The sequence below is a fragment of the Panthera tigris genome, chromosome A3, assembly GCF_018350195.1.
Source record: "Panthera tigris isolate Pti1 chromosome A3, P.tigris_Pti1_mat1.1, whole genome shotgun sequence".
NCBI classification, from domain to species: domain Eukaryota; kingdom Metazoa; phylum Chordata; class Mammalia; order Carnivora; family Felidae; genus Panthera; species Panthera tigris.
This window is the reverse complement of record NC_056662.1, coordinates 41,560,095-41,575,364: the sequence shown is the minus strand read 5'-3', so window position 1 is coordinate 41,575,364 and position 15,270 is coordinate 41,560,095. Positions and strand designations below refer to the sequence as shown.

General features: G+C 41.3%; 1 protein-coding gene across 4 annotated transcripts in view; it reads left to right on the top strand.

Annotated features, from left to right (window-relative positions):
* The window catches only part of KIF16B (kinesin family member 16B), a 288,455-nt gene that overhangs the window by 57,546 nt on the left and 215,639 nt on the right, over positions 1-15,270 (top strand). For all 4 annotated transcript variants that reach the window (XM_015539589.2, XM_015539588.2, XM_007086799.3 and 1 more), the window contains 3 exons: positions 79-254; positions 7,997-8,062; positions 11,057-11,116. In XM_015539589.2, the coding sequence (XP_015395075.2) occupies positions 79-254; positions 7,997-8,062; positions 11,057-11,116 (302 nt within the window). The remainder of the gene's footprint in view (positions 1-78; positions 255-7,996; positions 8,063-11,056; positions 11,117-15,270) is intronic.

Genomic DNA, 15,270 nt, shown 5'->3' with positions numbered 1-15,270 from the left:
TTTAAATTACAAACCAACTTTGTGTTAAATGAAACACGGAGTGCTGGATAAATTATTTTTTGAATTCATTCTTCACAGCCATTTCACCTGCTGATGTCAATTATGGAGAAACCCTAAGTACTCTTCGCTATGCAAATAGAGCCAAAAACATCATCAACAAGCCTACTATTAATGAGGACGCCAACGTCAAACTCATCCGTGAGCTGCGTGCTGAAATAGCCAGACTGAAAACGCTGCTTGCTCAAGGGAATCAGGTTGGGTTTTTTTGAGATTTATGGATAATTTTCTTTGAGTAATGACATCTATTTCTAGATCTTAATGAGACAATTATCGCACTCGTTGTATTGATTTGAGTAAATAAGTGCTAGGTAAAGCTTTGAATGAGTTAGCCAGTCTCCTTTACATTACCCTCACCTTGGCCTTTGCATTCATTATGGGCTCTGTGTGTAAGATTTCATCCACGAAGCCTGAAATGATTAAGTATCTAATAGTTATCAATTATGGATGGAAATTTAGCATGCAGTAGGATTAGCCACATAATCTCCATTAGTGGAAGGAAATTGAGGTGCTTGGAGTAAGATTTAAAATTCTACCCATGCATTTTATGGTTTGAAAATGTACTTTTACAGAATGAAAGACTTGTTTGAAGACCTTTCTGAATCTATTTTGTGTTGCCCATTACAGAGGTGGTTATGGTGATACAGTGACATGTGTGACACACCTGTAACTGGCTGAGATGATGTCCTTGAGGCCTTGCTTGACTGTCCAAATGGCTTCACCTCGGGATGTTTTGGGATTCCAGTGAAGGGCCTTTGTCCTTGTTTTTTCACAGTAAACTTGCTTATCTGTGTAGTGTGCATACAGAGTTATGTTCGTTCTTTAATGAATAGTGTGACTTAGGTTCTGATGGGTTTTAGATACTGTTGTAAAGAAAGTCCACCCTTGAAAGAAAATCAGGGATAGCTTTTTAAAATATTGGACTTAGATTTGAGTTAGAAATAAACAAAGATACATTTCTTCCCATTTTCCTAACCCATACATGGATGTCTTAAAGGTATTATTTGAAAAAAAAAAAAATGCTTTTCTTTAGATGCAGAGTGCCCTCTCTAGAGCAGCTTTTCATCTAGAAATGTATGGCCCTTGAAGCCCTTGACATACCATAAGTGGTTTGACCCATAAAACTATTGGCAGAATGAAAACCTCACTGAGTTTCCTGCATCCTGAAATGTACCTGACAGTTTATTCCCGTCCGATGTCAGACAGCATTTGAGTAGGAATTCTTCATTGCACTTAAAAATATCTCCATATAGGGGCACCTGGGTGGCTCAGTCGGGTGGTTGAGCAACCGACTCTTGATTTCTGCTCAGGTCATGATCCCAGGATTGTGGGATCCAGCCCCACATCAGGCTCTGCACTGAGCGTGGAACCTGCTTAAGATTCTTTCCCTCTCCCTCTGCCCTTACCCCACTGGCGCGTGTTCTCTCTCTAAAACAAAACAAAACAAAACAAAACAAAACAAAACAAAACATTCCACATATATTTTACTTTTTGATGTGGACCTTTCCTGTGTGTGAAGGCAAGTTGCCAGAATGAATAGTCCAGCTGTATATGATATTATCAGGCTCCCCTGACTTAGGACATGATAGTCATTTTAATTTGTATACCATGCTATTGGGATCTTTTTTTCCTTTCTTTTGTTGTTGTTTGTTTGTTTCTTAATTTTTGAGAGAGAGAGAGAGAGAGAGAGAGAATGAGAATGAGTATGAGTAGGGGAGGAGCAGACAGAAAGGGAGACACAGAATCTATAACAGGGCTCCAGGCTCTGAGCTGTCAGCAGAGAGCCTGACGCGGGGCTCGAACTCAGGAATGGCGAGATCATGACCTAGGCTGAAGTCAGACACTTAACCAACTGAGACACCCAGGCACCCTATGGGATCTTTTTTTCAGTGTCATAAAATTTTTATTTATCTAAAGTGAACACTTAAGGATGATTTGATAGGATCACCCACACTATTCTATGTGAAGGGAAGTATTTGGACGATTATTGGTGCGACTTGTTGTGCTTAATGATTTACTAAGTTGCGACAATGAAGGAAAAGAAAGATGAGCCTTTTTAAAATTTTTTTTTTTTTTTAACGTTTATTTACTTTTGAGACAGAGAGAGACAGAGCATGAATGGGGGAGGGTCAGAGAGAGAGGGAGACACAGAATCCGAAGCAGGCTCCAGGCTCCGAGCTGTCAGCACAGAGCCCGACGCGGGGCTTGAACTCACGGACCATGAGATCATGACCTGAGCCAAAGTCAGACGCCCAACCTACTGAGCCACCCAGGTGCCCCAAGATGAGCTTTTTTAAATGAACCTGAGGAAATCCTTGAAGGAAGCCTTATCATACAGACAGAAAAGTTTAATTTATTAAAAGTTTTTCATATTCTGTCTGAGGGATGTCTTGAGACGTATTGTGTGAGCCAGTTGCCTTTTATCTTCTTTCATGACCGAGGGCTGCTGCTGTAATTGAAGGAGTATTTTTGTGGGTGAGGGTGAGGATGGAAGAGATAGTTAAGTCTATTTTAGAACACACTGAAGATAAAATTCTTTGGTTAACTTCATACGTTATAATAAAAACAGGAGTCCAATTTAAAATAATTTATCACACTATGAAACTATAAATTGTTGTGGGACAGTACAGGCTTATCCTAAATTAATTAAATTTGTGATGCTCAGTAAAATAAGCAGGTGTTCTTAAGTACCCATTAAAAATCTCTGTATAATTTTTTTCTGGTAACATTGCTCTATTCCTACAATATTCCAAATGCTGCCATGGTTCATTGAGATGGTTATTCAGATCAAAGTCCCATTATTTGGCTAAGGGCAGCTAAATAAAAATCAACTCCTTTTAACAAGTTTTTGTATTTGCCAGTGCAAAATGTCAAATGCATCAGAATTTCAAAAGTACAAAGTAAATAAAGCACAAGAATATAATATGTATTTGTTTCTCCTACTACAGAGAAATACACAGATATGTGTAGTTGTTTGTATATATACATATATATGAACTCTGTATTTAAGAGTTATTTATGTGCAGGGAAACTACATATTGTAAGTGTACAGATTATTGAATTTTCGCAAGCCGGATCCACCGATCTAACCTGCGTCCCTATCAAGGAACATAAATTACCAGCATCCTGGAAGACCCCCTTGATATTCCTTTTCCAGGTGCTGCCTGCCATTTCTGTCAAGAGTAACTATTATCCTGACTTCTGAGGGCATAGATTAGGTTTTAGTGTTGCCTATTTTTGTTCTTTATGTAAATGGAATCATGTAGTATATACTCTTGGTCTCATTTCTTTCATTCAATGTCGTGTTTGTGAGATTGATCCATGGTGTTGCATGTAGTTGTAGATCCATTCATTCTCACTGCTGTATTGTATTCCATCACACAAGTGTGTCCCAACTCATTTATCCAGTGTAATTTTGATGGGCATTTGGGGAGTTTCCTTTATGGGGCTATAAGTGCTGTTGCTGACTTTCTTCTGCATGTCATTTAGCGAATGTACTGACGCGTTTCTGTTAGGTTTATACTTAAGAGTGGAGTTGGTGGGTCGGAAGGTGTACATATGCTCAGTTTTAGCCAGACAGTTTTTACAGTGCCTGTACTGGTTTACATCTACCATGAGCACACAAAAGTGCCCGATCTCGCTGCTGCAGGCCCTTGTCCACACTGGGTTCTGTCCAGTTTTCATTGTGACCATCTGACGGATGCACTGTTATGTTACAGAAGGATTTAGTTTGCACTTCTCAGATGATCAATGAAGTTGAGTATTTTGATCGCTTGTCCTTTCAATTGTTCTCTTTTGTTATATTTAAAGCATGTTTTCAGAATTCTACTTTAAAGCTGACAGAGAGAACGTCTGTGAACTCTTTTTCTCTTGGATATATCTGGAGATGAGAAAATTAAACAATATAGAAATGAAATAAGCCAGAAAAGTCGGGAAGCAAAGGAGGACACTAAAATGGAAATAGGATGAATTTCTCATCTGTATAGCTGGAGTCACAGAGAAACTTTAAACGATAGCTAGATAATAGAAATGTCATCATGTGCAAACTTTTAAGACACATCTCCAGGAGGGTCACAGACGGAAACTGTTATGATATTTGTATGAATGAACACAGGCCTACTAGGTAATTCAGAGGGGAAAGGAAGAAGTACAAAAACAGCATTATGTTGTTTTTACATTTTATATATATTATGCATACCTTAAAAAAGCACTTTATGGGGCGCCTGGGTGGCTCAGTAGGTTGAATGTCCGACTCAGGTCATGATCTCAGGGTCATAGGATCTAGCCCTGGTTTGGGCTCTGTGCTGAGTGTGGAGCCTGCTTGAGATTCTCTCCCTCTCCCTCCCCCTTCCTTTCCCCCTCCCCCTCATTCATGTGCTCTTTCTCTAAAACAAACAAAAAAGCACTTTATTATAGCAAAGAGTGTAATTCATAATTAAAACCAAACATATCAACTTTTATAAAGAAGAAACCCCCAAAAACTATAGGAAATAGCAGGATACAGAGCCAAACACATTTGCCACAGGGAGCTGTAATCCTCTGTCTCATTTCATGAGAGCTCACATAGACCAAGGTAAGGAAGGACGTAGCATATTTACATAACACCATGAAAATTTGCTCTAATCAGTACAAACCAGGAGAAATAGATCACCAACTTGTGCCACAAGTTTCCTTATTGTGAAAAGGGCTTCTTTTTTTTTTTTTTTTAATACTTTTATTTATTTTTGAGAGAGCAAGTGAGTGGGGGAGAGGCAGAGAGGAAGGGGGCAGAGGATCCAAAGCGGGCTCTGTGCTAATAGCGGTAAAGTCGATGCAGGGCTTGAACCCACAAACTGCGAGATCATGACCTGACACTCAACCGACTGAGCCATCCAGGTGCCCCCAAAAGTGCTTCTATTAAAAAAAAAAATAAGGAAAAGATCACAAGCTGACCGAAAAGTGAATAAAGAATATGAGCACAGTTCACAGGAAAAAGTTTCAAATGGTTTCTAAGTCTATGAAAAAATATTCAATGTCCCTTGAAATACAGTAAATGCAAATATTAAGAACAGTGAGATGAAAATATACGGATATGGATACATAGTCATTAAGCTGTGTATTTTGCTGCATGTAAATTATACCTCACATTTCTTAGAAAACGTATCAGATGGGCAAAGATCAAAATGCTTAATTGCAGAGTATATTGGCCCGGGTGGGAGGCGACAGGTGCTTATACATGTCGTTGGTGGAGTTGATGCTGCTGCAGTTGTGGTGCCGTGTTACCATTGGTTTAACACATGAACTTCACCTGAGTATTATTTAGTCCCGAACGTCTTTCTTCTAAATGGACACCTTGCAAACAGTAATTTAATTGAAAATGGCTTAGTTTGACCAGATATTTCCTTTAAGAGGACTTAGGTGGGTTTACCAAAAGGCCTAGTGGTCATGATAGCCCGCCCACCCGCATGTGTTCAGTCGGCGATTATCTGCTGAGTTGATGATGTGGTAGGAATGTTTCAGCTTTGAGTATAGATGAAAAATCCCTATAGCAGAGTCAGTGAAATTAGCCATGTTATAAAGGGGTCACTAATTGCTGTGACAATTGTCAGCCACATATAAACTGTGCAGGCATAATAAAGCCTGCCACCTGCATTTCTTCACTGGCAACTATTTGTCGAGTACCATCCGTGTGCAAGACGGCATGCTAGGTGCTGCAATAATGTGCTGTAGTAATGTGTTAGAAAAACTCCTTTTTTTCCGCTATGGATGAATTTCCTTTACTAGTGCTTATCTTGTTGGCTTTATTCTCCGTAATCTGGGTAAAAGTGGGAGGCCATCTTTATCACCAGACAACATCTCCAATGATAAAAATGGCCCCTAATAGGAGAATTGCATCTGGATTAGGACGGACTATATATAAACTGTAAATGTGGGTGGAAAGCCATAGGTTTGGGTTTCCCTGAGTGCAGTGACTCTTGTAACTGAGGATGTCTCTTGTGGACCCTAGAGGGTGTGCCTGAACAAGAGATGCTGCCTCTGGCGGGGTGTGGGGCTTCTAGGCCAAGGTGAGCCCCCTAGGTGCATGTTTCAATCTCAGCCCTTCGAGAGGGCTACAGATGGTAGCTCCTGACAGCTGTGGGGACTGTTGCAGAGACTTCATGAGGACCTTGCTGTCCTGTCCATGTGGAGTGTGGCCCATGGTAATCTTGTCAGCCTGAAAGTTTAACTGAGCCAACGAAGACCACTTATGGCTGTTGCATTCATTTGAATAGAAATTGAAATGTAAATAATAATGAAAAAAAAATGCTACAGTCTCTGAGGAGGAGAAGTTGGCAGTTAAAACAAAAAACATACATATAAATGACTCACAAATACCTTTGGAGGAATTTATTGATACACCTATGTACATGGTAGACTGTGGTATAGGATTGCTGTTTGCAGCATTGCTGGTAAAACAGAAGATTAGGAAAAAACCCTGCATTTCCATTACTGGGAAAGTGCTGACATAAATTATGGAATATTCATACATATGGATATATGATTTGAATATTCAAATATTGTCTACATATATGTATATATATATATGTATACATATATGGAATACTGTATGGTGAATTGGAATTGTTAAAAAGAACGAAGTGGTTTTATTTGTACTGAATTTTCTCCAGAATATATTGTTGAGAGAAAATGGCAGTATTCAGAATAGTGTTCTGCTAGTGTTTGTGCTGTTTAAAAAACAACAAAAATATGCGTGCATATGACCAGAATGACTTCAGGTTTACACAGCATACTGGGAAAAAGTGGTTGCCTGTGGATGGGGAGGGAGGAAGACCCTCTCTGTTTTTTGTTTTTTAAATTTTTTTACTTGAGTATAGCTGATGCACAGTTTCAGGTGTACAGCATAGTGATTGAACATCTTGTGATGTTCTGCTCACAAGTGTAGCTACCATCTGTCACCACACAATGCTATTAAAATATCATTGACTATATCCCCTCTGCTGTATCTTTGAAAGTTTTTTTTTAATGTTTATTTATTTTTGAGAGAGAGCCAGAGCACAAGTGGGAGATGGGCAGAGAGAGAGAGAGAGGGAGACACAGAATCTGAAGCAGGCTCCAGGCTCCAGGCTCCAGGCTGTCAGCCCAGAGCCTGATGCGGGGCTCGAACTCACGAACTGCGAGATCATGACCTGAGCCACAGTGGGATGTTTAACCAACTGAGCCACCCCGAAGTCCTCACACCCCCGCCCCCTCCACATGCTGTGCCTTTTATATGACCCCTTTCTTTTATTTCTGATGACATCCTAGGGAGCACTATGTCCCTACCTCTCAGGTTATGAGTTCCAAATACAGTCAGAGCCCCTCTGTGCCCCACCTGGCTCCCTGTGCTTCCCCTTCTGTGTCTTGTCCCCGTTCTAACCAGATTTTGGTGTTTGTCATTCGCGTGTCACTCTTTATACCTTTGCAACGCACATAAAGAAAGGGCTAGCCATACCACACATGGAGTATAATCCAGCAGTGAAGCTAAATTTCATTTGGATGTATCAACATGTATAATTCTCAGAAGGCTGTGATTGAGCAAGACTTATGCTTCTTTTTGAATTTTGTACATTGTGCGTATTCAGAACAGATGAATTCTTTCAGATTTAGGGATTTAGACCGTGTTTGATTTTGGTAAAATGTCAGTATGTAACATGTTTGTCTTTTTCCTTTGCTTTACTGATTTGTATTGCAAATGTGGGTTTGCTAGGATGCTATGGTTTTGAATATTACGAGATATGTACCCCATTGATTAAAGACTCAGTGATGACTGACACTTTTGGGGTGGTTGTGGGACAGTACTTTTCACCTTTGCTTAATAGTTATTTGGCTCTTTTTGATAATTTATTAATCATGGACAAATCCTTCCTGTAGATTATTGCTGTTTACTAATTACTTTTCTCTTTTATGGCTTAAATTGTAGATTGCCCTCCTAGACTCCCCCACAGCCTTAAGTATGGAGGAAAAACTTCAGCAGAATGAAGCAAGAGTAAGTGATACCTGACTCGTTATTCTTTAAAAATCTTTTCACTGTTATTTTAAGTGCACGCTTTTTAATACTTGCTGTTTAAACTCATTTTCCTTCTTCATTTCACTGAACCCTCCCTCTGCCTCACCCCATTTTTAAAGAAGCACGATGGTTGACTCTTGGTGTATCTCATCGTGTCCTCTGTGACTTATTAAATGGGATTTGTCTGGTACATGATGGTTACTGCAACTGAAATTCACATGCAGGCCGGGAGGCTGCTCGGTACTTCAGAGCACACAGGAGCCCCGAGTCGAGGGAGGCCATGTTCAACATTTATGAGACAGCGGTGGTCCCCACAGCTTAACCGTAGCTGAAGAATGACCACCGTTTAGTCTTTTTGTCATCCTTTTACTTTGTTTCCAGTGGGAAGTGCAGCACTGGGGGAATCTCTGAATACTCCATGTGGATGCTTAGTTTCCCTTAAGCTAGGGACAGCTGAAGCAGGGAGAGGGAGTGGCAGTGAGTGACCAGAAAGAGAGTGGCTCTGGAGATGTCGTGGGCTGACGTTGAGTGCTGGTATGCTGGCTCTTTCTGAAAGCCAGTTTCATGGCTGACCTGGTTCTGTGCTATTTTTGTTTTTTAAAAAAAGAGTCGTCTGTGAAAGAAAAACAGGCACTGAGAACATTTTTTGGGTTGGATTTTTGTTCACTGTGCTGAATGGTTACAGCAGATTGAGAAAGAAAATTGGATTCTATTGGTAAAGCTCTTTGAAGAGTACACAATACTGAAAATATAAATTGGCTTGTAGTTAGGAACTTGTTGACACTTCCCTGGGTAATTATGCTGATGAATTTGCTGATAATAGCATGAGTAAAAACATTAGTTTCTTACTCCCTATTTTTTCTGATGAAATTTTGTATTTTAGTGCTTCAAATTCTAATTTTGAGTGCTTTGAAATGGATATAGTCTTATATTGTTTCTTAATAATAGTTTTCAGGAATACCTAGCAAGTTAATAGAAAGCAATAAACATCTTAATTTGAATGCATTACACATGCTGTGACAGAAATGACTACGTATCTCGTTCATAACAATTTCTAAGTTTTAATCTAGTTTTCTGCTGACCTTTTACAATCGTTTGCTGTCTGTTTAGCTATAAATCTTATCACCTGGTCATTTGCTAGAGGTGGTATCACACATTGGTCTATTTTGTAAATGAAGATTATTTGCTTTAAAATCCATAGTAAAATAAACCCAAGGCATACTTAACAATTTGTTTAAAGCTAGAATTATTTGATTGAATTGGAAAAGGATTGATTGGCTTGTCATTTCTTCAGGAAGAACACACCTGTTGGTGAAATGCAGAAGCATTTATTATTGAATGCCGTGTTTGTCCGATAAATTGCCAGTGAGAATCTGTGAACCGATGATTATAAACTGGTAAATTCAATATACCAGTCCTTCCTTCTTCCGTAGGGAGAAAAGGCAGAACATTCCCTCTCGGAACATTGCCTCTCCGAAAGCTTTTCCAAAACACACCCTGATAGCCAGGTGGCTTTAACTGCCATCATTAGAGCCTGAAGTTGCCATCACTCAAGGGATGAGACGAAAGACTGGAGTGAATGTGCAGTTCCAGACAGCTCAGGACAGTCTTTGCAAACCGTTAAAAAAACACAAAAAGCAAAACTAGAGAGGGTCAGTCCTGTTTCTTTCATTTATTTGGTTTTAACCAAGAAGATGATTGATTTTGATTTTAATAGCTAGTGAAAATGAAGCGGTATTCTTTTAACTTAGTCAGCCCTATTTGGGGTAAATGGAGTAAAATGAACGACTGCCGAACAATTGAGTATAGGTGGGTTAGGTGTGGTTTGGTTTTCCTCTCCGGTAAGCCGTCCCTTCAGTTTCCCCACTTGTCAGTAACAAAGGCTTTCTGTCGGGGAGGTGTCTGACATGAGCACCTCCTCCAGTTGCTATATACTCAGTGGCGTGTGGGGGGTGTCTTGCTGTTGGCAGTGAGAGTGCAAGCAGGTGTATTCCCGGCATGCACTTCGGCCTGGTTAAATAAGCTAATGTCTCAGCTGCAAGAGCGGTACGTTCAGATGGGATGGGAGTGGAGAAGTGGCAGAACTGCTAAAGTAGGGGAGGAGGAAGGCTTTGAAAGGACGAGTGTCATCTGTCTGTCCAATCCTACCCCGTCCCTGGGGGGAGTCACTCTGTTTTAGCTTCAGGGATATTCCTTTTTACAGGACACATTTTTTTTTTTTTTCCTACCTCTCAATCTAATATCACTGTTTGCTTCTTAATGAATTACTTACTAGGACCATTTACAAAGTTTCATGGAACTAGCAAAATATTTTTATTAGATTTGAGGAGCGGTTTCCAACTGTGCTGTGTTCAACAATTGGGGGGATATTTTCTCCCCTAGGTTACAGCAGACTGGAAAGAAGCTGATTTTTATCAAAAGATTTTTGCTTTTACTAAAAGAGTTAAAGAGCTACCTTTTTTCTTTTTTAAGATAGAATGAGATTTATAAGTCCTATTAATTAGCTAAAGCAGCAGATTATCTCTTAAAGAAAACTGCAGCATCCAAGGTGATTTAATCACCCCATCTAATTAGAAAGAAAAGCAAATCACTATTTTTTTAGGACCTAGTGTATAATCGGGAAAAATTAACCCACTTAATGGGACATTCCCATTCTTGAACTTGTAATTTTTAGTTAATATCCAAGGAAGCAGCTTTTACTTAAGTATACCATGAAAAAGACTGTTGTAAAACTCTAGGCAACTTGACAATTTTTTTTTCCTGTTCTTTCGTTTGCTACAATGTAGGTTGTAGAATGAGATCAGCTTATTTGATGTATATTCGGTGATAGTTCTTTCAGGGATCAGAATTACTATGTAATTAAAGATATATATCGTACATCCTTCCATAAGCTATAAGAGTTTAGAAACTTTCTAGAAGAAAACCACAATAATGGATAATGAAGCAATCACACATGTGTACTTTTCCTTTTAGGTTCAAGAATTGACCAAGGAATGGACAAATAAGTGGAATGAAACCCAAAATATTTTGAAAGTAAGGACTATAATATGGTGCCTTAATCTTACTATCTTGGCTTAAATAGATAAAACTTTTTTTTTGCCTTCTACCTCATATATGGCTACTACATGCTTTGCTTAAGGTAAGACCAATGACTTTTGGGGGATTTGGGTTCTGGTTTAATTTTGAAGAAATGGAAATAGGAAATAGAGCTATGAGACATTAAAGGTGTGTATTTTCACATGCAGAGGGGTTGCTGATATGTAAGGTGTTTATTTTTACTTGCTGGAGTTTTTCCATTTTTGATTCAGCACATATTAAACTCCACTTAGTATTCAAGGGCATCCACTTTGCTTTCCTGCTTTTGTTAAACCCAATGTAAAAGTGATAGGTTAAATGGGGGGGGGGGATAAAAAAGTCTTGTGTCAGTATTGTAGAATGTGTGTGCATAGCATGGCTAGATTTCAGATTACGAAATTAGTAATTTCCTATTGGAATTTTTTTGTGTGTGTCTCAAGGGCTAGACAGAGATGGTCTGCATGTTTGGCGATGCTAATTGTGAAAGGATGTCACCAGTGGCCTCCAATTTTCATTTTCTGTGCTTCAAAATACACGCTTCTTCGTGTTTCCGGCTTTTGCCGAGTTGGCAGAAAACCTGAGTCTTCTATTGAGGGTCAATACCTCAACGACATTTGAGGTTCGGACCGGAATATAAGCTTTGATAGTGTCTGACTTCACACGTGAGGGAGGGGGATTCAGAGACCACTGAATCCTGGGTTTGTTTTTGAGGCCTATTCAGACAAAGTATTCTGGAAAGAGTGAAATGTCCTGTACCGTAGGTGAGGCTGGAGAGATCAGGTTTAGCTGCATGTCTTGGCAGAACCCTACCCTATATATGAAAAATGGGGCACCCACTTAACCGTTTCATGGGGGCAAACTCTTGAAGGCCTGGGTCAGCCATGTAGTTCTGTGCCTGACAGCTCTGAAAGAGGTCAGCAGCATATGCTGTAAAGTTCTCCACATGCCATTTAGGCAGCTTGGCCTGCTTTGAGGCTTAAAAAGACTTTCTCACAAGGTGGGAGGTTGAGCTGTGCTTCTCAGTGGGGGTGGGTTGTGATGGTCTGAGAGATGATGTTTCCCGTTACAGAAGGTAAGGGTTTCTGGAGGGGAGCCTCCTGATTCTGATGATAGTGTCATATTATTTTGAAGTACTTCTTCAGCATTTCCCATGTCAATAGATTTTTGTTCAGGAAACTAAGCAAAAGGCCTCACTTGCATTTGCAAGTACCATAGTCAGGTGTGGAGCAAGCACCCCCAAGACATGGGTAGTTTTCATCCTGTAGCTGCATCAGCTCTAATAGAATTGGAATTGGAGGTGATTTTGGGGCCCTGAGGCTAAGTTCTCCTCCAATTCCAATTCTATTATTCATAAATCTTTATTTTTATTTTTTTATAACTATTCAGATGAGAAGAATGGAAATGTGTTGTGTGCTAGGTGTCAAAGATTATGAGAAAGGCTAATGATATTTCAAATTTTTCCTGTCTCTCGCTCTTGCAAGCCCATTTTAGATTTCTCTGCTGGTATTTGTGTTTTAAATCTGTAGTCATTTTCTGCTTATATTTGCTGTTTTAGGGGCGGTCTTCCTCTCTTATTGGAAGACGGTGCCTGAGGGCTGAGGTGAAGGAAAGAAGGCGGCTACTCAAACGCTGTTTTTGAAAGCATTCTTTGGAAATTGATGAGGAAAATGAGTGTTATTCGATGAGTTTGTATCTGTGCGGTAATCTGTGTAATCCTTTCTCCTATTTCTGTTGTCGGACCGTTCTTTATCAGCTATTGCTCTAATAATGCTGCAGAGAACCCACCCCAACCCAGTGGCGTAAAACCACGTTTTCTCTCATGCGTGTGCAGGTTGGCTGGGGGTTGGCTGGGAGTTGGCTGGGCTTGGCTCCAGGCTGTGGGTGGGTTCCGGGTCTGCCCCACATGTCCCTCATCCTCTTGGACCGGCTAGTTTTCTGGGGCGTGCTCTTCTCATGGTCTTGGCCAAGGTATAGGCAGGCATGCCGAGTCGTGCAGGTGTGTTTCAGGCTTCTGCTTGTGCCGTGCTCGCTAGCATCACATTGACCAAAGCAAGTCACTTGACTGAACTAAAAAGCAAAGGGGAAAGAAGGATATTTTACTCACAATAAGGCGGTGCCAGGGTGTAAATGCAAACGTGCTTTCAGATAAGTAGTTCAGTCTGCACATGCCTGTGCTGAACTGTGGGAACTTGCTCTTATACTGAATTTGCACATTTTGTAGAGACAGGCCCAGTGAACCAGTAGGTTCCCAGGATTATGTTCAATGTCAAGACCCAACTGTTGACTCTGCCAGTTTCCCTGTTATCATCCTTTCCAAACCCCAATACTGAACATCCAAGGAGAGTCCTTTGGGGAACAGACAGATGAGAGTTATAACATCCAGGGGATAAAGGGAGAGACCAGGGCTGATTCAGTGTTTGTTGGTGCCATGCCTGTCTGCCTCGTTTCTTTTTCTTGTCCCAGTTTATAGACGAGTCGTTTCAGAGGAGCCACATGGCTATTGCTTGAAGAGAGGACTAAGGAGAGGGGCATAACCCATCTCATCAGGCGTCACATTGGTTTTTGTCGGCGTTGAGATGCCGGTGCTGTATGCTTGCATCTCCTCGGTCAGTGATGAGACCCGAGATTAGTTCATCAGTATACGCCACGTGGAGGTGCTCTGGGAGTAAATGAGAGCCCCCTCTCCTGCAGGGGTGGGACTCTCAGTCAGTGTACAAGGCAAAGGTCTCTTAAAGTCAGATTCATGTGAATTATGCTTGGAAGTTCCTTAATTTCCCTGGAAATCACTAGAGGCTGGGATCCTGGATGCTCACAAGCCAAGGAGTAACTTTGTTCCTTTCTTTTCATTTGGCCTGTGGCTTCCCTTGCTCTGGATGAGGGATCCAAGGTCCTCCTGAGTGGGGGTGGAGGGAGAGCAGAAGGCTGCTGGCCAGATTCATGCTCTGACAAAGGGTGACAGCTGTTTGCAGCCAGGCTGGTGGCACCGCGGTGGCAGTGACGGAGCCTCAGGCTTCGATCTGCAGAACTTGGATCTCAGGCTTCAGTTCTCTTTCTGACTCACTGGGTCGTGACACTTACCCACAACCATCACATACCCTGGTTCCTAGCTTGGATATCATGGTGGATGGCAACCTGTTCCCTAGATCCAGGTTAATAGGGGAAGAGATAATAAAGTTCTAAGAGTTCTTTTGGAAGTGGCTAATGAAGGTAGAAAGTATGTTAATCTTGAGGAGGCTGTTCTTAGGCAGTTAGGTAATGAGAGTTTTACTATCCTTCACAATGGGCTCTGTATATCCACTCCCTTGCCCTTAACCTGCCTTCCTTATTTCATTAATCTTCATTTTCTGCAAATTAGAGTCCAGGCTCCCAGAGGCAGTGAGCTCCTCAGTTCTCTGTTTACTTTGACAGTTCTCCCTGCCCCTGGGCCCCCGCCATCGCACCTGCCCTGCCAGACGTCTTGCTGGTCCCCGCACACCTGCGCATCGGGTCTCTTGGTGACTCTTGGCCTTTGCCTGTGTTGCTCCAGCATTCCAGATGTTTCCACTTTCTGGACCCATCAGAATCCCTGTGGAAGCTCTGTCCCTGCTCTCACTTCCACCCCACCTCCCAGTTGGAATGATTTTGTTCTCCTTGGGCCTTTAGAGCATTTGGCTTTGCCTCTGTCACAGCATCCATCATCATCTGAGGTTGGTGGCCTTGGTTTCTCCCCCTAAATAGGAGCAGCGTCTGGGTTAGGACTGTCCTATTATTCTGTAATATTATTCTGTAAAAATTATTCTGTAAGCCAGCTTCTGGAACTCTGCCTCTCACTGGGCAGGCAAGCAGCGAAAACTTAACCTCATTATGGTATCAAGAAGCAAAAACCCAAACCAAGACTTTTATATTAACTCTCTAGGCTGTCATATGAAATATCACAGACCAGGGGGCTTAAACAGCAGAACTTTATCTGCTCACAGCTCTGGAGGCCTCAAGTCCAGGATGAAGGTGACGGCAGGGCTGGTTCCTCCCGAGGCCTCTCTCCTTGGCGTGTGTCCTCATGTGGTCTTTTCTCAGTGTGCCTGCCTGTACGGCTGCTCATACTGTGTGTGTCCCAGTCTTCTCTTTTTACGAGG